Source organism: Acartia tonsa, chromosome 7 (genome assembly GCF_053477335.1).
Source record: "Acartia tonsa isolate MP-2025a chromosome 7, ASM5347733v1, whole genome shotgun sequence".
NCBI classification, from domain to species: Eukaryota; Metazoa; Arthropoda; class Copepoda; order Calanoida; family Acartiidae; genus Acartia; species Acartia tonsa.
The window spans coordinates 50,608,975-50,635,762 of NC_137266.1; the positions used below are offsets into that span (position 1 = coordinate 50,608,975).

The 26,788-nt window shown below is 29.7% G+C and overlaps 1 protein-coding gene across 1 annotated transcript in view; it reads right to left on the reverse strand.

Moving 5' to 3' along the window:
* Positions 1-25,972, reverse strand: part of LOC145323942 (UPAR/Ly6 domain-containing protein crok-like) — a 57,818-nt gene extending 31,846 nt beyond the window's left edge. The window contains exons 1-2 of the mRNA XM_080166554.1: positions 25,644-25,972; positions 1-45 (exon numbers count right to left, since the gene is read on the reverse strand). The exon at positions 1-45 is cut by the window's left edge and continues 53 nt beyond it. Coding sequence (XP_080022680.1) covers positions 1-45; positions 25,644-25,785 — 187 coding nt within the window. The 5' untranslated portion in view covers positions 25,786-25,972. The remainder of the gene's footprint in view (positions 46-25,643) is intronic.
* Between the last annotated feature and the right edge of the window lie 816 nt (positions 25,973-26,788).

Below are 26,788 nucleotides of genomic sequence, written 5' to 3' on the forward strand. Positions count from 1 at the left end.
TCTTGTCAAAGGCACTGTTACACTCCCAACACTTTATACCAGATACTAAAATATATATGAATTCTTTAATGAAAATTGCAATTTATACAACAATGTTTATTTAAACATCTATGATCAACTTGCGTAGCATATTATTAAAATTAATATGAATTGATTATGACGAAAAATCTATCCTCGCGAAATTTCTTTCCCTACGAAAATTCTACCATAATAGATGGATAGATAGATAGAGAGATTGTTAGATAGATAGATTTATAGATAGATAGATATATATATATATAGATAGATAGATAGATAGATAGATAGATAGATAGATAGATAGATAGATAGATATTTAGATAGATAGATAGATAGATAGATAGATAGATAGATAGATAGATAGTTAGATAGATAGATAGATAGAGAGATAAATAGATAGATAGGTAGATAAATAGATAGATAGATAGATATATATATATATATAGATAGATAGATAGATAGATAGATAGATAGATAGATAGGTAGATAGATAGATAGTTAGATAGATAGATAGATAGATAGATAGGTAGATAGGTAGATATATAGATACATAAATAGAAAGATATCAAAGAACTTGTTAAAAGTTACTTTTTATTACTTGTACCAATCATATTATTACAAATAGATATTTTTATAAAAGTTGTACAAAAAGTTGCTAAACTAAAAGTTAGTTGTCTTAACTTGTTATGCATATTACTTTTCTGATAAACTTCTATATATATATTATTTCGAGGAAAAATTGATGTCTTTGATAACATTGGTTATTAACTTGATTCTTGAATTTACTAACAAGGATTTATGAAATGAAATATTCAATTTTGCAAAAGAAAATCAAATAACGGTTTAATTAGGAATCTTACTTTAATTACTTCATTTCATTTCAAATAAGAGAAAAATTTTGTTTGCTAATTTTTTATAGAATGAAGCAATTTTAAAAAGACAAATAATTTTGGCTTTTATACCTACATATAAATAACAACAAACTTCTAATGTCTAACAAAATGTTGATTACTTATAACGTAGTAATATTTCTAAATGGATAAACCAGGGATCTAAAGGGATAAGACAATGGCCGATAAATTGATGTACATTCCCAATGATGATACATGAAATTAACTCTTATGTAGATCACAATTAGTGGTTGAACCGATCGGACACTCAACTTAATGATCCAACAAATCACACTTGAGAATAGTCCCTAAAGTTGTTAAACTAACAAAAAAGAAAACGATATCATAAATCTTTGGGGGCTAGAGTAAAAAACAGCCCATTATCCCCTCTTTCTCTTTGCTAGGAATCACATTAATATTATTAATATTTTGTATGCTGTGAACTATAACACAAGGGTCTCTTGTGATTATAAGAATAACAATATATCTATAGAGAGCAAAACAGTCAACAAACAAAATAGCAAAAGTATATCAATCAAAGGCCTGTTGTAGGTCAGAAAAAAGACTTTACTAAGTTTTATTCTAGTTAAGCCCTTTCTAGAACAATAGTGACTATTAACCCAGGGAATCTAAAGGGATGAGACAATGACCCATATATTGTACATATTGTAATATACAAAATTATTCCTTATGATGATTGTAAATAGTTGAAATGTTTGGACAATCAACTTAATTAATCAACTTATTAAAACTTTATATAAGATGCCAAGACAAGCCAACGAATAAGAAAACGTTATTATAAAACTTTAGAGACTGGTGTAATAAACAGCCCAATTATTTCCCTTGGTTGATTTACTTTCTAAGGTTGATTTTTGCTGTTTTTATTGGATACTGGCTAACCAGATAACAACTAAATTATCAATAAGAGGGAATAGAGATAACTTCAACACAATAAAGATAACATGCCATATATTTCCCCACAAATACATAGAAATAGAGTTTTATCAGAGTGATATTTAAAAGTCAGAAAAGCAATATTATTTAATATAAAAAAATTTCGGCCATCAGTAGCACAAGTAATTAATGTAAAATTAAAGTATAATACAATTTAAAACGTCTGTTGATAAAGACAAAAAGGCAATAGATTCTGGAGTTAGATGACAGGGAATTAATTGAGAATCAGAAAGACTATACTGCGTAGATACTGTAGAAACTGGATCTAAATGGATAACCTTGATGTACATGCCCAATGATGATACACAAAATTACCTCTTCTGTAGATTACAATTAGGAATTTAAACGTTTGGTCATTTAACCTAATGAACAAACCAATCAAAATTCGTTTACTTCCCCAAAGTTGTTGACGTAATGTAGCCACTCTATTAATAAACACTTGCAATAGTTCTAATATTTGAGGGAGATGATAATTGAGATATTTATCCGTCTCCCGTAGGGATAACTTTATTCGATTATTGTTATCAATGACCAATAATATAACAAACTATTCTCGTATGTTTTCCTTTACTTTTATAATATTACTCTAGTTTTAAAAATTGTAATAGTTATTCATCGAATCGTACTATAGACAGCTTTCTGCGGATAAATTAAAACCAGTTTTGTTACAAATATGTTATAGATTTTTTTGCTGTTTATCTTAATATGCGTGGAAAATTGTCTGTAATCCGTAAGATACTTGATTTTTCAGTATGGATTAATCTGTTTCGAAGCCGTACTGGAAAATCTGGTAATTGTTCAAAAATTTAAATTTAAAATAATATAATGTACAATGAATTAGTGTACATCATTGATCATCTTGTTATTATATCATTTGGATTATATGATGAGCTAGCTCTAATAGGATAACATGAGAAGGAGGGAGGTAGGGAGGGAGAGAGAGTTAGGGAGGGAGAGAGAGAAGGAGAGAGAGAGAGAGAGAGAGAGAGAGAGAGAGAGAGAGAGAGAGAGAGAGAGAGAGAGAGAGAGAGAGAGAGAAAGAGAGAGAGAGATAGAGAGAGAGAGAGAGAGAGAGAGAGAGAGAGAAGGAGAGAAAAAGAAATATAAATTACTCAAAAGATAGATACTTGGAAAAGAAAGAGAAAAATTTATCATTTGATATGTAGATAGATGAACCTATAGAAAGATACTTAGAGAGAGATAGACAGCAATATCATAATCATAAAACAATAAAATATGTCATTTACTACCAAACAAAAAATTTCATATATTATCTTTTTCGTGATTCCAAAGGTATATTGTTCTCCAATGATGATACACAAAACTACCTCTTATGTAGATCATAATTAAGCCTTGAAACGTTTGGACACTCAAGTTAATAAACCATCCAATTAAAATTTAAGTCCCCAACGTTGTAAGACAACAAATAAAAATACTTTATAACAAAAACTTTGGGGACTAGTGTAATAAACAGCCCAATGTCCCCTCCCTACCCAATCTTTCTAAAAAGATATGTGAGATTATATATTTTTCTAGACAGTTTATGTCGCCCCATGTAATAAATTGAATAATAGATACACATAACGAATTGGATATTTTATATCAAGAAAAACTAGAATAGTTATTTATCGCATCGTATTATAAAAAGCTTTCCGCGGATATAAAATGTAAAATTATAAGATTAAAACAATTTTTCAGCACAAAAATGACGAAGGCTGAGAACCGGTTCTAATCCACCAGAAAGGGGATAGAGAAATAGCTTAAAACCATCACAGGACCTATATTTCCCTACATGAGAGAGCCCATCGGATTAGTAGTTATTAAGATCTTAAGCTTCAGACAAAAAAAACCTTACTATTTAAGGGTAAAAGAGTTTTAGAATGTAAAGTAGGAGGCTAAATAATTTTTCTTCAGATAAACTATCCCTCTACTTTCAATATAAATAAACCAGTTATTTAGGATTATATGCTCAGTGGATTTATACATTTGTTAGAAGATTGTTTTTTGTCCAAATTTACCAGAAAACTTTTAAAGGAAGGGGATATTGTTTAATGATAATACTGGGATGTACATCGATTCATTTCCATTGTCTTATCCCCTTAGATCCCTGACCATTTAGAATTATATGCTCACTGGATTTAGCAGGGAGGACATTGGGATGTTTATTACACTAGTCCATAAAGTTTTATAATAACGTATCTTATTCATTGGTTTAACAACTTTGAACACTTTTACTAAATTTTGATTAGTTGGTTCATTTGATCTTATAAATCTTCACGTTCCACAAGGACGTATATGGCCATATACATGAAGAGAAAATATAGAAAAAAACAAGGTGTAATAGTTGTATTTCAACTATTCAAAGTTATCCTTTGTGTAAAGTATATATATTTTTATTCTAATTGCGATAAATACTGAACTGATTGAGTTCTTCGTTTTAGAATTATAGATTAGATCTTCGTCTTTGGTTTTAGGATATTTTTCCTGCTCTAATATGATCTAGTACATACATGATGCTAGTACAAATTATAACAATGTATGATAGTTCTGTTTTTCAGAAAACAGTAAAAGTGTCGAACTATGACGTCAGAAAAAAATTAACTAATAACCAATGAGAGGCCGCTATATATTTTACCACAGTGAATACTGGCTTCTTATTGGTTAATTGTTAATTTTTTCTGACGTCATAGTTCGACACTTTTACTGTTTTCGTTTTTCAGAATAAAAGTCATTATAAACTGATAGAATAATATTCTCCAACAAAACTTGTAAAGCTTCAAAATCAATATCAGAGAAAAATCAACGGATGAAATATTAAAAAATCCTCTAATCTAAAGATTTCGAATAATGTCATAGGTTTTTAATATTTAAAATATTTATTCTGATCTTTAAAAAAACTTTTAAATTTCTTAATAACAAAATAAACATGTGAATAAAATACTATAGTATTCTTTTTTATTTAGTCTATGTAGCAAAAGACCTAAAAAAAACTGTTGTGTTTTTTTTTATTGCAATATCAATTAGTTTTAATAAGAAAAAAATATTGGTGTTTTAGGAAGGTCTTTTTTTCTTGGAGCGATTTTTTCTTGGAAATGTAATGCTACCTTCCCCCGATAACACACAAAAGACATCATATTACTTTTATATCAGGATTTTTCTTCATGGACATATTTGTCATTGTTAATTTTTCAGTTTTGTTTGTCTTGTACTTTTATCTAAGTAATAAATAATGTAAAATGTTTGTTTTCCATATATTTATAGATTACAATAAAGATTCTCATAAAAAGTATTATTTTATATCACGAAACATTTTTCTACAAACATCATAGATTTATTAATATTTTTTTTCCAAATTTTCAATGTTTACAGTTTATTTAAATTTTATCAAGAAAAGGGGTAGTTTGAAAATATCTATAACAAAACATTTTTTCCAAAGGTTAAAGATTCTTTTCTATAAAAGAATTAAGTAAAAATGCAATATTCTATTATAATAATTCTAAGCTATTTAATTTATGTTTTATATTATGCAGGAATGGGGGGTACATTGGGCTGTTTATTACACTAGTCCCCAAAGTTTTATAATAACGGTTTCTTATTCGTTAGCTTATAAACTTTGGGGACTTTTCTTGAATTAGTTTAGTTGATTTATTAAGTTGAGTGTCCAAACGTTTAAACCACTTATTTTATAGTACAGAAGGGGTAATTTTGTGTATCATCATTAAAGATGTACATCAATTTATCGTACGTTCTCTTATCCCTTTAGATCCCTGGTATTATATATTACTTTATTGTTTTCAGTGTATCATATCACAAATAACAGATATGCAGCTAAAAAGGGTTGTTTCGGCATAACAGCTAAAAAAGAAAGTCATTATTCGAAACACGTAATATTGGAATACTGTTGAGATAAATGTCAGGTAAATTGATTCTAATAATATAATATGTAAAAATTGTGGCAGGGCTCAGTAGCCGCGCGTCAGCTGTCTGTAAGTTAAGGGAAATCAACTTTTTTTAAATCTCAAAAATGAGCTGGAAGTCTAAACCTGATCCCTCTTTAAAAAAAATATGTAAAGCATCCAAACGAGTTTAAATTTAGTTATATGCCTTAGACTCAAAAAGGTTTGTTTACAATTATAAAAGAAGCTGCCTTTTTTTACCAAAAAAAAATGTTCGAGGTTATCTTATTGTTGTAAGTAAAAATGCGCTAACAGAAAAAAAACAATACGTATGATAAATGATTAATCTAAGCCAAGAATAATACATTCATATATTGCATTTACTAGATAAAAAAGTATATTTATTTTTTATAATATTATTAAAGTCTGAAAGCAATGCTGTATTAATTTTTATTGCATCTTAGACAGCTTTCCGCAAATAGTGAAATAAAAAATTATAAGATTAAACCCAGTTTTGTAGTTGTTCAAAATTTAAAAATATTTTTTTTGTAGGAGTGGTTTCTCTTTTGAGGGTTGTGATACCCCCCCTTCAAAATAGTTAGACACCTTTCCTACATCTAAGAAAAGCTACATGTAAAGGAGAACACTATCGAATAAGCGGTTAAACAAGAAAAATACATTAATACATTACATTTACTTGATAGAAAAGTACATCACAATATTATCATTCATGTACTATTCAGATCTTACTTAAAATAAATACAACTTTATTAAACGTACTAGCAATATGCTAAAACAAAGTAGTTCAAGTCTTATGGTGGTTTTAGGCTATTTACTGCCCTTTTTTACTTCTTCAAATAAGGAACCCCTAAATTCTAGGTCGTAGCTACTAGTCCTATTTTATAAAGTGGTAAGGTTTTTTGTCTGTAGTCTAAAGATTTTAATATCTAAAGAATTAATCTATGTCCCAGGATTTAGATTTTTAGGCTATTTCATATTTAGATTCAAGTATTGTTTTAATTTATTTTTTCTGTCCATCTCTAATTCTTCGAATACAGATTCCTTAGATGCTAGGGGTGCAGTCGTTAGTACCCAAAAATCAGAGCTAATTTGGTCCAACGGTTAGCAAGATTTTAAACTTTATCCAAACGGACGTACAGGCTGACATCTTTATTCTAAGGATATATAGGATAAGTAAAGTAATTTGACAAGTCTCGACAGGCAATTATTAATCCTTTTAACCTAACTCGGCCATTCACTGAATGAATAGTTTGAAAACGTGATTTTAAATGTTCAAAATGAACATTTTTATGAAGACAAAGGCAAGATTAATTATTCAGTGCTGCACAAACAATATACAAAGTTGTTTAAATTGTTTTTAAAGAGTTTTATTTACGTTTGAATTTTAGAATACTCGTTTATATGTACTTTTTTAAATGCTTGTAGCTACGGCACTAGAGGCCTCTATGAACCACTTTAGGGGACTAGCAGGAAAAATCGACCCCCTTTTGGTATTTATATACTTTGTGGCGATTTTTCTCTGGAGGGTGATATAGTACCCTCCCCAAAAACAGCTATAAACCTTCCCAGACCTATGAGAAGCTATAATGCAAAAGAGCGAGTACGGTTAGCGAGATCCTTTGGTACAAACAGATATATACACACAGGCCCTGTATATAATGATATAGGTCTATTACAACACTTTGATTTCAACAAAGCATTTGATGGTTCGAAAATCTTAATTATGTTTTTTGTTTGTTTGGTACCTTGCTTTTTTCTACCGATTCATATTTTAAGATTTCCAAGTAATTTTCATCTTAGCTCATAATTGTTGTTGTTGTGTAAATGAAAGCAGGGATCTAAAGGGATAAGACAATGGCCGATAAATTGATGTACATCCCAAATAATGATACAAAACTTACCCCTTCTGTAGATTTAAGTTAGTGGTTGAAATGTTTGAATAATTATTGAATTACTAAACCAACCATTTAAGATTAGTGAAAGTCATCAAAATAGATATGAAAACGTTATTGTAAAACTTTGTGGACTAGTGAAATAAACAGACCAATGTCCCCTCCCTCCCTGTGTTGTCTGTGTAAATGAAAGTATGTGTGAATCTTTAATATGTTTCGACATATACACAATCTCGCTAAAATTTAGTCTTTCTACAAGAAGACTAAAACGTGTCTATAAAAAATGACGTCATACAATACAAATGACCAGATAAAGGCAAATACACAGACTAAATTATCAATGGCAGGCCAGTATACATTTTGATTGACCAATGGTAGGACAGTATGATTTCGAAAATTATGTAGGGTAATTAATAAGATGAAGCATTGTGGAAAACCATTTTCTGATTGACCTAGTCCTTTAGTAATAGCCTGAAGCCTGAACTGAGATTCGATTGACATTTCACTATGTCTATCCGTTTATGATGATTTTTTAAAAATTTTAGTTAAAAAATAATTTTTTTTTTTTGGGGGGGGGGATTTTTCATTTTTTGGGGGGTTGGGGGTGTCCCACCCTTCAAGAAAATAGTTATAAACCTTCCTGGGACTTATGAGAAGCTACCCTGTTAAGGAGAACCCGAAACACACAGACACACAAACATCCTGTTACTTTAGTATAAGGATTGTGGAAACATCTCTATCACTGTGGTAAATATAGTCTAATGTTAATGAGCTAAAATGAAAGACAATGACCTTTCTACACAATGGCTCGAATAATCTAATAAATGTGCAAAATAAATGTCTAACTTAAACACTGTAGTTCTAATCAAGGATCTAAAGGGATAAGACAATGGCCGATAAATTGACGTACATACCCAATAATGATACATAAAATTAAGCCTTCTGTAGATTACAATGAGAAGTAATTTGGAGACTATATGAACCAACTAATCAAAATTAAATAAAAGTCCCCAAAGTTGTTGAGCTAACTAAAAAGAAAACTATATTATAAAACTTTGGGAACTAGTGTGATAAACAGCCCAATGTCCCCTCCCCCCCTGAGTTTTAATGCATTATTAGTTGTAAAATTATTAAGGTTTAGAAATGTACATATAGGTTAGAATTTAGATTCTGATTGCACTTTTTACCACTGTTTAATCTGCTAGCTTACAAACAGCTGGCAAAAAAATTTCCGCATGTTTTCAAACAAAACAGAAATGATTAATTATTAAGCTGAAATGTTTTTACCTATGTAACCAAATGTAGCATAGTGCAGCAAATTTATGAAAATATCTCTCTTTCTTAAACACACACACACACATACACACACACACACAGCATTTGTCTGGCATATTTTCAGACGTATATAGCTCGATCTTTAAATCGTTTATAGGTGATTTAAACCGGGGCGATTCATTTGGCGCACCATTAAATTATTAATATCAATCTTTAAATCGAATTTGCATGGGTGATTTGAATCGGGCAGTGGCGCGGGCCCGGCGCACCAATGCCACTCACCGAGTGGCATTGGCGGTTTAAATCGGGGTGATTTATTTAATAAATAAATATTTTTTTTTAATTACTTTAATATTTTACTAGCGGCTACGCCCCTAGAAGCCTCTAGGGTCACTTAAGGTATGAGTAGGAAAAGTCGACCTCATCCCATTTTAAATTTGAGTTTCAAAAACGTAAAAAAAATTGGGGGAGGATGGGGTGAAGACACCCTCCCCAAGAATAGTTTAAAACCTTCCCAGGACCTATAATAAGCTTTACTGTAAAGGAGAACAATATCGGTTCAGCGGTTAGCGAGATCCTTCGTGACAGACAAAAAACGCTTACTACTTTATATAATAGATTGCAAAACTATCGTGAAAACATTTTTATAGTTATTTTTAAAATAAATTATATATTAATGTTTTATATAAAATACTATACTGACACGGTATTTTATATAAAATACCTTACTGACACTGCTTAAGTAATAAAGTTGTACTGGCGCGGATCGATATATTAGTGAGTGCGCAAGCGATTTAACAACACCGCACCGAAAATCTTTTAAAAATCAGGTGCGCTGTGGCTTACCACCAGCGCGCCTACGGTTTACCTCTGAATCGCCCCGATTCAGCGCGGCATAAAAACGATTTAAAGATCAAGCTCTGAACAATAGACTTAGATTAGAGCTGTATATACACAAATTACTTTGTTGTTAAAATTAATAGATACTCTATTTTAACGTCTGTTTGTAAGTACAGGTATTAGGAACTTTGATTTTCCAGGTTGCTATTTGAGATAAATTAACATTTTTTATTAGATATTTAGAGCTATGAGCAACTGATCTACAACTTATTGTATGTCTATTGCTTAAGTTTAACTTCAGAGCAAATCTATTTATTACTTATTTTTATATTGGTAAAAATGACGCCATAATAAAAAAAACAAATAACCAATAAAAGGCCAAGACACAGACCAAATTACCAATGGCAGGCCAGTATACATTTTAATTTACCATTGGTAGGCCATTATGACGTCATTTTTTATAGGCACAATAAAAAATTTCTTTTTTTTTTCTTAAAATCGAAAAAAATAAATTTATAAGTCCTAATATTTTTGGTCTACTATCCTCTCTACTTTGGTTGTGTCCTTGTGTCCAAAAATGATTTCCAAAGTAATTTTATACTCTATAATAACAGTAAAATGTTAATTCAAGCTGGTAAGAAATGATGATGTTATTATAAAGATACATAATAAGTATAAAACCATTATAATTACAGAGCAATGATTTGCACAAAAAAATGCGAATACAGCCAACAAGAACGAGTATTTGGCACTCTGCAAAGTTTCCTGACCTACTTTAAATTTCATAATTTTTAAAGGCAAAAAATGTGCGAGGTTTTTTCTTTTTGTTTGGAGAGAGGTGATATTGGACTGTAAAGTGGCTCGTTGGCTAAAAAAACTGTGGGTTCTTTGATTGAATTTCGATTTGTAGGTTGCCAATTATTGATGGAATTTAAATGTTGAATGAAAACCCTATAGGGTATTAAGTAAACGAATGGGAGAAAGGTCCGTACATAGTCAGAATTTAGCTGATAACTAAAAACTTTTCCCTGTAATTACAAACACATTTCCATATAAACAACCCCTTAAATAGTGGATGTAAATATTCATTTATTTCCCTGGTATCTCATTTATATCCCTGGTATGATTTTAGAAGATTTTTAATTTTTTTTGGAAGATTTTATAATTTTTATTAATTACTAAAAGAAAGAAAATAATCTCCTTTTTTCATATTTATAATATTTTTTTGAAAAGAACACTTATTTTCAATATATATAATAATGAGTTTTTTGTTTAAATGAGAATGATATTCCTGTCCAGTTTTTTGTTTAGGAATGGGGTATTCCTGTCCAGTTTTTTGTTTAAGAATGAATATTTCTTACCCGAGGGAATAAATGATGGACCGATAGGTCATCATTTATTCACAAGGGTAAGAAATATTCATTCCTAAACAAAAAACTGGACAGGAATATCATTCTCATTTAAACAAAAACTCATTTTTATGCCAGTAAAATGTAGTTTAATTTTGGTTTTTCAATTTCATTTATTTCCCTATTAAAATTTTTCTTTCTTTTAGTAATTAATAAAAATTCAAAAATCTTCCAAAAAAAATTAAAAATCTTCTAAAATCATACCAGGGATATAAATGAGATACCAGGGAAATAAATGAATATTTACATCCACTATTTAAGGGGTTGTTTATATGGGAATGAATATTTCTTACCCTCGTGAATAAATGATGACCTATCAGTCCATCATTTATTCCCTCGGGTAAGAAATATTCATTCCTAAACAAAAAACTGGACAGGAATACCCCATTCCCATATAAACAACCCCTTAAATAGTGGATGTAAATATTCATTTATTTCCCTGGTATCTCATTTATATCCCTGGTATGATTTTAGAAGATTTTTAATTTTTTTTGGAAGATTTTATAATTTTTATTAATTACTAAAAGAAAGAAAAATTATACCAGGGAAATAAATGAAATTTAAAAACCAAAGTTAAACCACATTTTACTAGCATAAAAATGAGTTTTTTGTTTAAATGAGAATGATATTCCTGTCCAGTTTTTTGTTTAGGAATGAATATTTCTTACCCGAGGGAATAAATGATGTACCGATAACCCCATTCCAAAATAGGTTATAATAGATCAGTAGTGTTTAGGAACTTAAGTATTCATATTCTGATAATGATAATGTTAACTAATGAAGATGATTAATGTAAAACAACCGGATGCTCTAGATAATTACACATTTCTGTCAAAAATAGGGGGTTCTTAAAACCATAAATGACTGTACATTCCATGGTTTAATCAGAAGAGGACAATTTATCAAGAAGATTTAAATGTTCTGTTGTGTGTAGCTTTAAGGCATATATCTTTCATATCAAATCAATTTTATACTAACCAATTATATATTTAATACATTGTGATTTCACATAAAAAAAAAATATACAAAGGTTATGGAATCCTACATCTAAACGAAAATTCGGTTAAAAACCGTGGCAAGGCTCGGCAGCCGAACTTCAGCAGCCTGTATAACACTCAGGGAAAACAACCGTTTACAATTTTAAAACTCAACTGGAAGTCTAAACATGACCCAAATATGACAATCCCTCTTATCAAACAATTTTGAGACTTTTTCTTGGCTGTCGCGTGGCTGCCGAGCCCTGGATATTTATTTGTTATTACTGATCAACATTTGAAATAATTTGTGTTTTGTATATGTAATTATTCTTCATCAGGTTATCATTAATTAATGAGAAAATATAGATCAAGGAGATAAATTAAGATTATTTATAAGTAGATATAGAGAAACTGTGTATATATAATTAAACTCATTTATTGGGAATTATGTTAGAAAGACTGTAAAGGTTAAAAAAATATACGAAAACTTTAAAGTAAATAAATTCATACCTAACAGCAGCAAACAAACTTTATTATCTATTTTCAATAATTGTAAGCTGTTTTTTTAACTGCTGTATTGATTCATAAAAAAAGAGTATTACAGTCAAAAAAATAAAACCATACTGCAAAAATAAGGATAAGAGTAAGAGGGAGAGAAAGACACATTTTGAAATAGTACTCATCTAAATATAAATAAGATACTCTCTATATATATGGTTACTGAACTATAAATCAATTAGAAACACCTTTCTATTTAAAAGTAAAATAAAAAATTAATTATTAATTAATGTTTGAAAAGGCGTTCTTATGTACTAATGAAAAATCAATACCAAACAATGATGATAACATCCATTAAAAAATCTATTTATTAAGCTGCTGCTAATATTTTGATTATGCTTACAGTTTTATAAAAATAAAACTTTTTTTAGGAATTAGTTTCATCAAAAACCCCTACTCTTTTTTGAGAGAAAGGTATTAAAAAGGAGGAGTTTAATTTTATTTGCTACGCCTAACCCCTACGATGGGACCAAAACATTATCCAAGATAACCTAACCTAACCTACCCTAAAGTAATAAACAAATAAAAGAAAAAGTACCCTTTCCCTATTTTTAAAAGTACCCTTTTCCCTATCTTTAAAACTATTTTAATAATAATGGAAGGTGTTTCATTGCAATTTAAAAGGAATTACGCCGAACATATATACCTCGATTGCAGAAAAGCTTTACATTTAATGAAAAATCAATATAAAACACACAAACTAAACTTATAGGAAGGGTGGTTGGTGTGAATGAGAAATTATTGAGTTAACTTTGTTAACTTTATTAGTCAACTGGATTAGAATGTTGGGTAAATGGATATATTATTACTTGGATGTTACATCAAATTTTACGCTCTCTAATAAAATAAAACTCGCAGTGGGCTAAAATAAAGACATCTGTTTACCCCATCCCCGACCCTCTTACTAGATTAACGAACAGACCGATAAATGTTAGCAACCCAAATTGGCGACAATTTTTCCACAATGCAAATAGTCAAATAACCAATGTTAAAAAATATAAAAGAAAAGCTTAATTTTATAATAGAATAAATGAAATTAAATTAAAGATTTTAATAAAATAATCCAAACTTATTTACAGCCAATTGACCTATCTGAATATCCTTGAAGAAACCCGAAATTAAATTAGCACAAACATTTGTTGATAGGGATAAAGTCAGGAATCTAAAGGGATAAGACAATGGCCGATAAATTGATGTACATTCCAGATGATTATACATAAAATTACCATTTATGTAGATTACAATTGATGGATGTAACGTTTGGAATAAATTAAGCATTTAAAATTCATTGAAAGTCCTGAAAGTTGTAAAGCCAACAAATAAGAAAACGTTAATTAATAATTTGGGAACTTGTGTAATAAACAGCCCATTATCCCCTTCATTCCTGGGAAATAGTAGGTGGAGAAAATCAAGAAAAGAATTTGCCACGAATAGTAAATTAAAAATAATAAATCAATAACAGTTATATTAGCCTAGAGAAATATTTCTATTATACGAGGCGATGAATAAATATTCTTGTACAATATAATATTTTATAATAACAAAAAGGTCAATATATTATCTCACCAATTTTACTTTAAAGAATAATTTATAGCTTTTCTCGATGGTCTACTATGATTTATGTAGGATGAATATTGCTAGCACAATTTTTAGTAGCAAAGCTTTTCTATAAATAATGTCCGTCCATAACGGTAAGCTATCCTCGTTAATCTAAACATTGTCTAGAATCTAGAATTGTCCCATCTATTTCAAAGTTTGATTTCAATAATAATAAGATACGATTTAGGAAGCATAGCAACTCTATAATCGATACCAGAAAGTCCGTTCGTTCATTTAAAACATGCTGATTTTATACTTTTTGACAAAAAAATTTTTTATGTTATGATTATTCTATTCATCTGATTTTTTGAATACTTATTCCTATTACAACAAGGTGCCAAAAAATACTTACAATTTTGTTTAGACTTTCATATTTATATTCTGCTTATTTAGTTTTGACAGAGTGTGCTATGCTTTTATGGATGTTCTCATCCTTGTTTCTACGTAAAATACATGTTTTAAACATATTAAAAAGTTTATTTACAAAACAGCACAAAATTTAAGTAATAATTATAGTTGAATGTTTAAAAATATCATTAAGAAATTCTAATAATGTTAGAAAATTTGCATATGTCTTTATTGGTTACTAGCGGCTACGCCTCCAGAGGGCCCTTAAGGGCGGGGAAGTGAAATCGACCCCCTTCCCCCTTACTTTTAATTGTAGGTGTATGAAGAAAAGTAAAAAAATATTTTTTAAGGGGTGGTATTTTTTACCAGTTGCGATTTCTTTTGGGGGGATAGTTGTATAGTCCCCGAAATAATTTTAAACCTTCCAGGAACCTATTAGAAGCTGACCTGTAAAGATAACATATCGGTTCAGTGGTTAGCGAAATCCTTCGGTACACACAAACAGACAAACACACAGAGATCCTGTTACTTTATTACGGATTTGACCTATATAGAACATATTAAACATATTTTCTGCTGTATTTTTATGACACATGAATAGATAAAGTGTCACAATAATGGACAATACAGAATTACGTCATATCGGGCTGTAATACAAAATCATATAATACAAGACATAATGTTAGATGGTAACTTGAATTTAAATAAAGAAATAACCCAAAAAAAAGATTAGATTTATTTTAATTGGCAGCGAAAATTATATAGAATTAGCTTTAAATCAAAAATAAATCTAGGACAAGACCTAATTTTTCACTAAAGACATTGTTGAACGGCGTTTAGAATATTGTAAATGTTTAAGAAACTACTGACTATTTCTTTATCCTCTTATTATATAAAGTAGTAAGCATTTTTTGTCTGTCCCGAAGAATATCGCTAACCGCTGAACAGATATGGTTCTCCTTTACAGTGAAGCTTCTTATAAGTCCTGGGAAGGTTTTAAACTATTTTTTGAGAGGGTGTCTTCACTCCCCTCCCCCCCATTTTTTTTACTCTTTTAAACACAAATTTAAAATTGGATGAGGTCCACTTTTCCCTCTCCTGCCTTAAGTGCCCCTAGAGGCTTCTAGGGGGGCGTAGCCGCTAGTCTTTATATAAAGTAGTTGGAAATTTGGTCTATGGATGACTAATGCTATTTATTTGAAAGTTTTCTTATTTTCAGCCATTCTGATACCCCCTAACTACCTTAGATTCTATGGACGTATCCGTTTGAATATATAAATGAAATAAAAAAATATGGCTTTAAAATACTTATTAAAAAACGTGAAAACACTATAAACTTGTTTGTTTTTAATTATTGTTTACTCTAGCTTTTTTGGTAGAAAATAATAATTATTTGTAATGGTATTATGCTGCGGATTTCTATGTATTACGTCACACCAGTTTCCTAGAAGTAAAAGACTTACTGCATTCTTATTTTTACACTATGCTCTGTAAGGGACAAAACTTTAACTTCTTTTTATTAAATTGTTTTCAAGATTCTTTTGCGATAAAATGATGTATATCTTTAATGATGATACACAAAATTGCCCCTTCTTTAGATTACAATTAGTGGTTGAAACGTTTGGACACTCATTGAACGATCCAATTAAAAATAAAGTCCCCAAAGTTGTTAAGCCAACGTATAATAAAACTTTGGGGACTAGTATAATAAACAGTACATTGTCCCCTTCCTTCCTGACTAATAATAATATACTAAAACAGATAGAATTTTATAAAAGTATTTTACAAACATTTTGTCCTAATTATCCAATTGTGTAAGCGGTCAAAACAATGTCCTTCGCTAGGTGCGTGAAATATGAGAGTTTTAATCTAGCACACTTATACATTTCAAGAGGCACAATTTAACAACAGATAAATAACAATATATGTATACTTCAAAAAAGAAAATAATACAGCATGACCCTCGAAAAAGTATTTTTAAGCATCTGTAGCCCATATTTCCCAATGAATTATCAAAAAATGTATATGTCCTTGTTCTCTGTAGATTTCCACATAAGTAGATATAAAAATATTTTTTTTACATCAATTAACAGCTGAGATTTTTAGAGCCAAAGTTTTGAAAAAGTGGCTGAGGAAAAAGTAACTTTTCAAGAAAAATGTTTTTTTAAAGTGAAATGACGTGTTTTCCTCATTATTTCAATACTTTTTATAAAACTTATATAAAGATGTTTCTAAGAAATTTATTTCATGCTAAAAGACTTTTTTCACTTGCTCTAAAAGGCATTTTTAGTTTAGTGTAAATTGCAAAAACACCCTTACAGAAAAAAATCCTATAGAAAATAGTAGCAAATTGAAAGTTTACATAAACAGAAATCAAACACTTTTTATTTTATGAAAATAAGTTAAAAAACAAAAGTTACAGCTACAAACTTTTATTAAACATTTAACAATTTAAATGATTTTTATGTGTCTTAGATTAATTTGATGAGTGGGCGTGAATTTATTGGTAAAGGTGGCGGTAATTCTTCCGGTAATGAGCATAAATTGGGGAGGGGTTTATTTAAGGTCATATTAATAAGTGGGAGATATTATAAGATTTGAGGGAAAATGGTTATAAGAAAAATGTATTCAGTAAAATTTGAAAAGTATTTTTTTATATGTAAAAGTAACGTTTTTTAATGCAATAAAAAATGTATCAATTGTAAACTTGCTCTTCTTTCTTATTTGTTTTTTAACTAGTTTATGAAAAGTAATATACTAATAAAAAACTAAGAAATATTTAGCATTATCCAGTTTCTCAAGCACTTTTTCCAAACTTTGGCTTTAAAAATCTCGGCTGTTAATTGATGTAAAAAAAATATTTTGATATCCTTTGATGTAGAAAATTATAGAGAACAAGTACATATGAATCTTTTAATATTTTATTGAGAAATATAGGCTGCAGATGCTTAAAAATACTTTTTCGTAGGTCATGCTGTACATTTTTACACAAAAAAATATTTTTACTATTTTCTATTATACAATATTAAATCTTTTATCAAAATTATTATAAGTAAAGTAGAGGCCTCTAGGGGACATAGCCGCTAGTATTATATAAAGTAGTAAGGTTTTAAAACAACTGAGCTGATTAAGTTCTCTTTTTTAAGGCAGCTTAACTAATGTCCTCGGAAGGTTCTAAGCTATTTCTATGATTTTCTTACCATGTAAGAAAACGAGCTTCTAGATGCTGGGGACGCAGCTGCTAGTTAATTCTTTAGATGAACAAAACATTATAAACCTTTATTTACAAGAAAAACTTTTGGCTAAAAATATAAAAATAAATGTTGACAACTTACAGAAAAGAGAAGACAGAAAACTAAGATAATCTTCAAGATTACATTCTCTAGACTCTCAGGGAAGAGGGAGACATTGGCTGTTTTTTACACTAGTCCCCAAAGTTTATAATACTGTTTTTATCAGTAGTTGACTTAACAACTTTGGGAACATTTATTACATTTCAATTGGCTAGGTCATTAAGCTGAGTGTCAATCGAATAAATGTAATCTACGCCATGGGTAATTTTGTTTATCATCATCCATTTTATTAGCCATTGTCTTATCACTTTATATCCCTGCTACACTCTAGTTCTAGTTTTTATTCTTTTTTTTCTCTCACATAATATAACTAATTATAAATACAATGTATTCTATTCTATGCATGTCATAAAAATAGTGCCTATAAAAAATGACGTCATACAATACAAATGACCTATGATAGTCCAATACACAGAATAAATTGCGAATGACAGGCCAGAATACATTTTAATGAACCAATGCAATGGTAGGCCAGTACCACGGCATTTTTTATAAACACTATACAAAGCTTCATTGAAAAATACGTAAAAGTATAGCATTGTAAAATAATATTTAATTTGATAATCTGTTTTAAAACATGTATGATATGTGTATTAGTTATAAAAATTGTGTGTAATGGTTAAAAAAAACTTGAATTAATCTTAATATTAGTCAATTTGACCTTTGTAAAGCAGTCGACGTGTATACCTAAGCGTCTTAAGGGATAAGACAATGATAAATTGATATAAATCCTTGCGAAAAGGCTAAAATTCAAACAAAACAAAGAAAATAAACATTAATGTATCAATCCATTTCTCTTGTAATACGACAAACCTTTTACATTCTAAATAAAAAAAAAAACATGTCTGACCTTTGCATCCTATGCGCTACTCAAACTTTTAATTTAATTTACTCAAACAATCCAAATAAATTGAACTGAACACATCATAGCCCCACTCTCCTTGATTTGCAATTTTAACAGTATCTAATAAGAGAAGTATCTTTTTATTCTTAAATTGTATTTTAATGCTTCTAGTATTTTAATAATTTTGAAATAAGTTTTTACAGAATTAATTTTAAGGCTTTTAAATAATGAATTATCTATATATGTTCGTTTGTCTGAAATTCTTAGTTAATATGCTTCGCTTTTATGTTTATTTCAATTCTTTTTTTATTAGGTTGTCAGGTAACAAAAAATAAAACACTTTGTCCGTTTACTGATCAGTTTTTAAAACTTATGATTCCTGTAATAGTCCTATTAATATTGGTCATAAAGTTAAAGAAAATATCCAGTCAATGTCCGATAAATTGATTTACAGTACCTTCCTAATGAGTATACACAAAATCATTCCCCTTCTGGAGATTACAATTAGTTGTTAATACGTTTAACACTCAATTTAATTAACCAACCTATCAAAATTCAATAAAGGTTCAAAGTTATTAAGTCAAACGTTACTAAAATACTTTGGGGACTAGTGTAATAAACAGTCCAATATCCCCTCCCTCCTATTTTTTATGCTTCTGAAACACATATCTAACAAAATGACTCTAGATTGTCAGAAAAAAAGTCAGAGGTGGGGGTTACAGTTGGTCCAATGTTTCATTTAGGGGAAACTACCAATTTAGTTTCTTTTCAAAGTTTCAAGTTTTGTCTGAGAGTTACTGCAGATGTTGAGAAAATCTTTAGACATGTTTTAAAACAGGTTTTATGCTTTAGTATTACTTTTAATACATATTTATGCATTTGTGAATATTTTTATTAAATTTTTTAAAACAAATATAGTAAACTGACAAAAATAAAATAATGAAATATTAAAGGGAAAGGGTTACTTTTGTCAAATTGTTGCTAAATTTATTGTAAATGTTTATTATTATTAGACACATTTCTAAGAAAGAGTATAAATTTAGGGGTTGGTCCATAATATTAGATAAAAAAAACATAAGATCATTATTTTTTTATGCTTTTAACTGTTTAATAATTAACATAATTATTTCTTACTCTTTTTCGATGCGTTTTTTTTGCTTTGGGATTTTTTATTATATTAGTTTGTGTGCAAAAAAATTTTGGTTTTGAAGTAAAAAACATTATAGTTTTTTTTACATAACTTTTTGCAATTTTCTGTCAAATCTTAGAGAATTTGTGATTTTAAAAACTTTTTTTTCTTGCTGATTTTGTTATATATATGTGTTACAGAGAGGGAGGGGACATTAAGCCTTTTTATACACTATTATCAAAAGTATTAAAAATACGTTTTCTTATTCGTTGGCTTAACAACTTTAGGGACTTTAATCTTATTTTGAATGGTTGATTCAATAAGTTGATTGTTCAAACGTTTCAACCACTACATCATCGGGGAATTGTATCAATTTATTGGCTCTTGGCTTATCCCTTGTTTGTTAGCCTTTACTTTAACGAAACCAGGTATCTAAATAAATAAGACAATGGCCGATAAATTGATGTACATCCCCAATGATGATACATAATATATTGAGGTTGGATCGTTTAAACACTTAATTTATTTTATCCAACCAATCAGAATTAACAAAAAGTTCCCAAAGTTGTCAAGTAACAAATAAGAAAACACTATAATATACTTTGGGGACTAGAGTAATAAACAGCCCAATGTCCCCTCCCTCCCTGAAAAGCAAAAGATAAGCATAAGATCACGAATAGACATGGAAAAATTCGAGAAATGTGCTCTGGGAACAAAAATAAAATGTATTAACAATTTTTACTTTAAAGGGAATCTAGGAAAGTTTAATATTTAAGCTTTTACATTTAACATTTGAATTAATTATGTTTGTATATTGGACAATCACATTCACTGGATATGCCAATAAATTTTCTTCCATCTAAGAAATGATTGGTTTAGTGTTACTGTGCAATTCATTGTTCTTGTTCAAAATGTTGTAGGTTCTTTTTTTAAATACGAAGTATATTTATCTTTTTCCAGTATGGCTTCGAAGCCGATTAATGTCAGGAGGATTAGAACCGGTTCTCATTAATACTAAATAATCATGTATAGCATCGTAGTACAGACACTTTTCACGAATATGAAAATACAAATTATAAAAATCAATACCAGTTTTGCTAGCCCGAGCCCTTAGCCCCTTGGGGCTTACAAAACTGGCTTTAATTTTACATATCACTTTCCACGAAAAAACGGTTTATAATACGATGCAAAAAAAACTATTCTACTCTCAATTAACTTGAAAGTAATGTACATGAATGCAGAAGTTTGGGAACTTCCCTTTAAGTTAGGACCCGGGTATCCAATTAGCACAAAATAAACACTTATACGTCCCATGTATACAAAGGAATTGTGTTAGGGAGGGAGGGGACATTGGGTTGTTTATTACACTAGTCCCCAAAGTTTTATCTTAAAGTTTTCTTATTCGTTGTCTCAACAATTTTGGGGTCTATTAATAAATTTGATTAGTTCACTAATTGTAATCTTTAAAAGAAGTGATTTTTTGTATCAACATTGGGGATGTACATCAATTTATCGGCCATTGTCTTATCCCTTTTAATCCCAGGGAGTTGTGTACTTTCTTTCTAAGCTTGTTATTTCTAATTTTAAAAATAATTATGCAAGTAATTTAAACTTAATGGCCATGGCCTAAATATAGATTATAGTTTAAAAAGCCTATAATACATCATCCTATAATATAAAGTGCATATATTTTTTACTCATTAAAGCATCAAGGCTTTTCATTAATTCATAAACCAACTGAAGATTTGTTTTAACAATGAAACACTATGTATTGGACTTAGTAGTAGTAAGATTTTTTTGTCTATAGCGAAGGATCTCTCTAACCGCTGAACCAATCAGGTTCTACTTAACAGGGTAGCTTCTCATAGGTCTCGGGAAATTTTATTACTATTTTCGGGGAGAGTACAACCACCCTCCGAAAGAAATCGTCCCTAGAAAAAAAATCACCCCTCCCCAATGTGCCCCTAGATTAAACTGTGATGATCACTCTAGCCTTATAATAAAGTAACAGGATGTTTGTGTGTCTGTGTGTTTGTGTGTTTGCATGTTTGTACCGAAGGATCTCGCTAACCGCTGAACCGATCGGGTTCTCCTTAACAGGGTAGCTTCTCATAGGTACCAGGAAGGTTTATAACTATTTTCTTGGGGGGTGGGACACCCCCAACCCCCCTAAAAAATGAAAATTCCCCCCCCCCAAAAAAAAACAACTGTTTTTTTTATTTTTGAACTAAAATTAAAAATGCGGGGGGGGGGAGCTTTTTATAGTGCCTATAAAAATGACGTCATACTGGCCAAACATTGGTTAAATAAAAATGTATACTGGCCTGCCATTAGTAATGTAGTCTGAGTATTGTAATGACCATTAGTCATTAGTATTGTATGACGTCATTTTTTTATAGGCACTATACAGAGCTTCGTTATTGGGTGTTTTTAGGCCATAGATGACCTCAATTTTAATGGTAGTTTTTTCTTAAATTCATCAAATTTTCTGCAATAATTAAAGTGCAGCATAAAACTATTAATTTTAAAGTAAGTAATTTAATAATGTATAAACACGATATGCATTAGTGAAATCATGGCTTTAAATCACATGAATAATATTATCAAGGGTCCAGGGATTAGGAAATATAAGACAAACTTTTCAACTGTCGAAGATAAAGTTCCTTTGAATACTATGAATGAGATTATAAATACTTCAAAAAACATTTTGATGAACTAATAATCATTTATATTAACAAAATCATGAAAACTGATGTCTTTTTAAATGAAAATAAAAAGATTATTGTAATTTTTGTACAGTTTGCATTTGTGACAAATTAGAGATAAGATTTAAAATACTAAATAATCAATGAGCACCTATGCATTTAAGAAAGTGTGATCAAAGACTGGTTTTAAATATCAGCTAATAAAAACTTAATATGAACACTGCATTTTTTTGAATATTAGCTTCAAGAAAAACATACTTACTAAAAATGTTCAATAGTATTTTCAAATGCCATTTTCCCATCCCTGAATCCATGAATATACATATATATATATATATATATATTGTATTGCAATAATCAATTTGAAACTTTGTTCAAATCCCATGCACACATATCAAATTGAATTATGTGCATTAATTTTGCTTTTCAATCCCATAAAATATTCAATATAGCATTTTTTTCCGTATTAGCTCATTAAATTTTTAATTGTGCAATACAATTAACAAGGACAATTGTAACCGTATGTAAAGCAGTGAAAAAAATTAAAAAAGAGTTTGGAATAAAACAGGGAAGGATCTTAAAAGAATGTTCAGTAAACCTTATAGCCTTTAACTTGATAATAGTTGACAGTATAAACTTTTGGGAAGGAAGAAAAATAATCTATTGTCAGTTTGATTGTATGCAAATGGACTAAAATCATTTTAAAATATATAAGAAGCTTCTCTATTAAGTGGAGAACCCAATCAAATTAGCAAGATTTTAAGGAACAAACAAACGAAAACACTATTACTTAATTATATACTGGTAACAATATCCCATGAAGAGTTGAGCTTATTCGGCTCAGCGGTTACAGAGATCGTACGCTTCAGACTGACAGAAGGACAAACGGACAAGCATCGTTCTGATTTTTATTAAAAATAGGAAAGGTTTTAAAAATATTTTAAGATAAAAGAATCATCTTGAAACTAGATGTACAAAGGAAGAGTGTTGCACCAGAAATATTTATTTGATATTTTCTGCATTACCTTTACTTAGAGGTTGCCAAATTCAATTTTTTCCCAATAATTTTAGATTTAGTATTATAAATACTATGATATTTCGAAAGTCTTATTATAAGGAGAACGCAAAATTTTTGATGAATTCTTACGTTTGATGAAGACTTTATTCATTATTCAGAAGTTTTTATAGTACCTATAAATATGACGTCATACTGGCCTATCATTGGTCATTTGTATTGTATGACGTCATTTCTTTCATGTACTATACAGCGCTTCATAATCCATACTTTTTACAAAGAACAACTATTTTTTTCGGTGATTGAAGTTTTATATTTTACAGAATAACACAGTAGGAAAGCTTAATTTTTATTATGTTTTTTCTTAGGCTTCTTTATTGAATGCTCTTTGTAGTGCCTATAAAAAAGGACGTAATACAATACAAATGACCAATGATAGGCCAGTATGATGTCATTTTCTATAGGCACTTAAAAAAGCTTCACTTTATTGTATTAAAAAAAAAATTTCAAATTGACAACCATGACAAAAACTTATAGAAAGTGCAATTTTCCTAGGAAGTTAGAAACTCTCAGATTCTTTTATTGACTTTCAAATGAGAAGTAATCAGCTACTGATGACAAGCAGAGAGAGAGGGGACAATGGACTGTTTATTACACTAGTCCCCAACGTTTTATAATAACGTTTTCTTATTTGTTGGCTTAACAACTTTGGGAACTTTAATGAATTTTGATTGGTTGGATTATTAAGATGAGTGTTAAAACGTTTCAACCATTAATTTTAAGCTATAGAAGGGGTAATTTTTGCATCATCATTTTTAATGTACATCAATTTATCGGCTATTATCTTATCCCTTTAGATCCCTAACTGATAGGCTCACAAATTTAGATGAAATATACAGTAATAACAAAATAACTGGTGTTAAAAGTTTAAACACTTTTTAAAGAAAAATACAAGGACTATGGTATCGATAAAATGAATATCTATTTGAATGAAACTTTTAAATTTAAAGAATGTTATTAAATAGCGCTGAAATTACAAATATTAAAGATTTTAAATAATTTATGGCCACTGGCCTTATGAAAACATAGAGTAGCTAATAATGCTTCTTAAAAAATACTAATTATAAATATAACAAAAGAGAACCTAAAGATCAGCGATATATAGGGATAAAATAGTGGCCGATAAATAGATGTACATTGTATATCCCCAATGAAAATACATAAAGTTGCCAATTACAAAAAGTGGTTGGAACGTTTAGACACTCCATTTAATGAACCAACCAATCAAAATTTACTAAAAGTCCCCAAGTTGTCAAGCCAAAGTATAAGAAAACGATATTACAAAACTTTGGGTACTAGTATAATAAACAGTCTAATGCCTCCTCCCTCCCTGCGTAATGATGCTCCTATTATAGCTCACATATAGTTTCTAGAAAGTTGAGAATTGATTACAACCTAATTATCTTAACAATCTTTATATCATCAACAACGTTTTATATCTTTTTTTTATTGTTTTTGGTAGAAAATTGTACATTTTTATGTAAATCTACATATAAATTTCGTATATGTAGATTTCGTATATCTTAGGTTTATTTTGAGCCCTTTAGAGGTCCCCTAAAAAAGAACATGTTTGAAAAAAAAACCTAATTTGTAATATGTCCTAAAGCATCTCTAAATGGCAGATAGAGAGGGGACAATGGGCTGTTTATTACAGTAGTTCCCCATGTTTTATAATAAGGTTTCCTTATTCATTAGCTTAATCATTAGTTGTAATCTACAGAAGGGATAACTTGGTCTTTTATCATTGCGGATATACATCAATTTATCGGCTATTGTCTTATTCCTTTAGATCCCTGCTAAAAGGTTTATCTCCTCTCAATTCACGATCACGTGACACAAAAATCAAAATGGCGGACTCACCTGTAGGCAGTTGACACACAGCCATCAATCCAAACATGGCCAGCCACACTGACCAATGGCGGCTCAGGCTTTTGGCCACGTGACCACCCTGGCCGGGAAAATAACAGCTGATCCGGTCCATGCTACTTGTTGTCGGTGACATTTTTTATTTTTGGCGATAATTTTTTTTGGTGGATTTTTTTTGGGGAATAACTTTTGGTGTAACAAATAGTGCAGTGGAATTTTATAACTTGAAACTAATGTTAAATTTAGTTTTAACTTTTGGGTCACAATTTGGTTATATTGGGTGGTAGTGCTCTCAAATGGATCATCCAAAACGTTTTTTAACCTTATCTGAAATTGGTAAAAATAAAATATGTTATTATAAATAATACTTGACATTCTATTACATAAGAAGCACTGGAAAGTGTCATGTATGACGTCATAAAGATACGTATGAAAAGGAGTGATGAGAGGAGAAGTGGGAGAGGAAAACCATAAAAAAGAGATGGATTTTATTATGTCACACATGACACTTTCCAGCTCTTCATTACAGATTATTTTTCATAGTAAAATACACGGGGACTTTCATTTGTACAGCAAAAGTACAATTGATGTAAATTCGCCTATGCAATTTAAAACGTCTGGATGTATTTATAGCAAACTGAATTTTATCTGTTTAAATGACAAAAGAATGGAAACTTTTGACAAAGGTTCATCTGACGTACTGTCACTACTTTTATACATTAAAAGTAGCCGTGCTGAAAAAACATGTTTAGTACATGCTACATATCATGTTTATATTGGTATAATGTTTGGCACTGAAAATAAATGGATTAGAGATGCCAATTACCGCACCACAGAGCATTGTACATATTTAATGATGTAGTTTCATGCTAGTATAACTTATTATATTGTTTACCATATACATCCACTCACACAAATAAGTATTCTGTAAATGAAGAAAGAGAATCCCAAAAGTCTATTTTTATCTTTGGGAGACCATTTTCCCATTACATTTTATATACATTTATGTTATTAGGTATAGTGTCCCTTTCATGGCAACGCCCCTTAAAGGGGCGTTTCGTCGTATTTTCACAGTAGCTTTTGATAGGTTATTTAAGGTTAGGTTAAGTTACGTGATTGCCCCGCAGGGTTAGGAAATT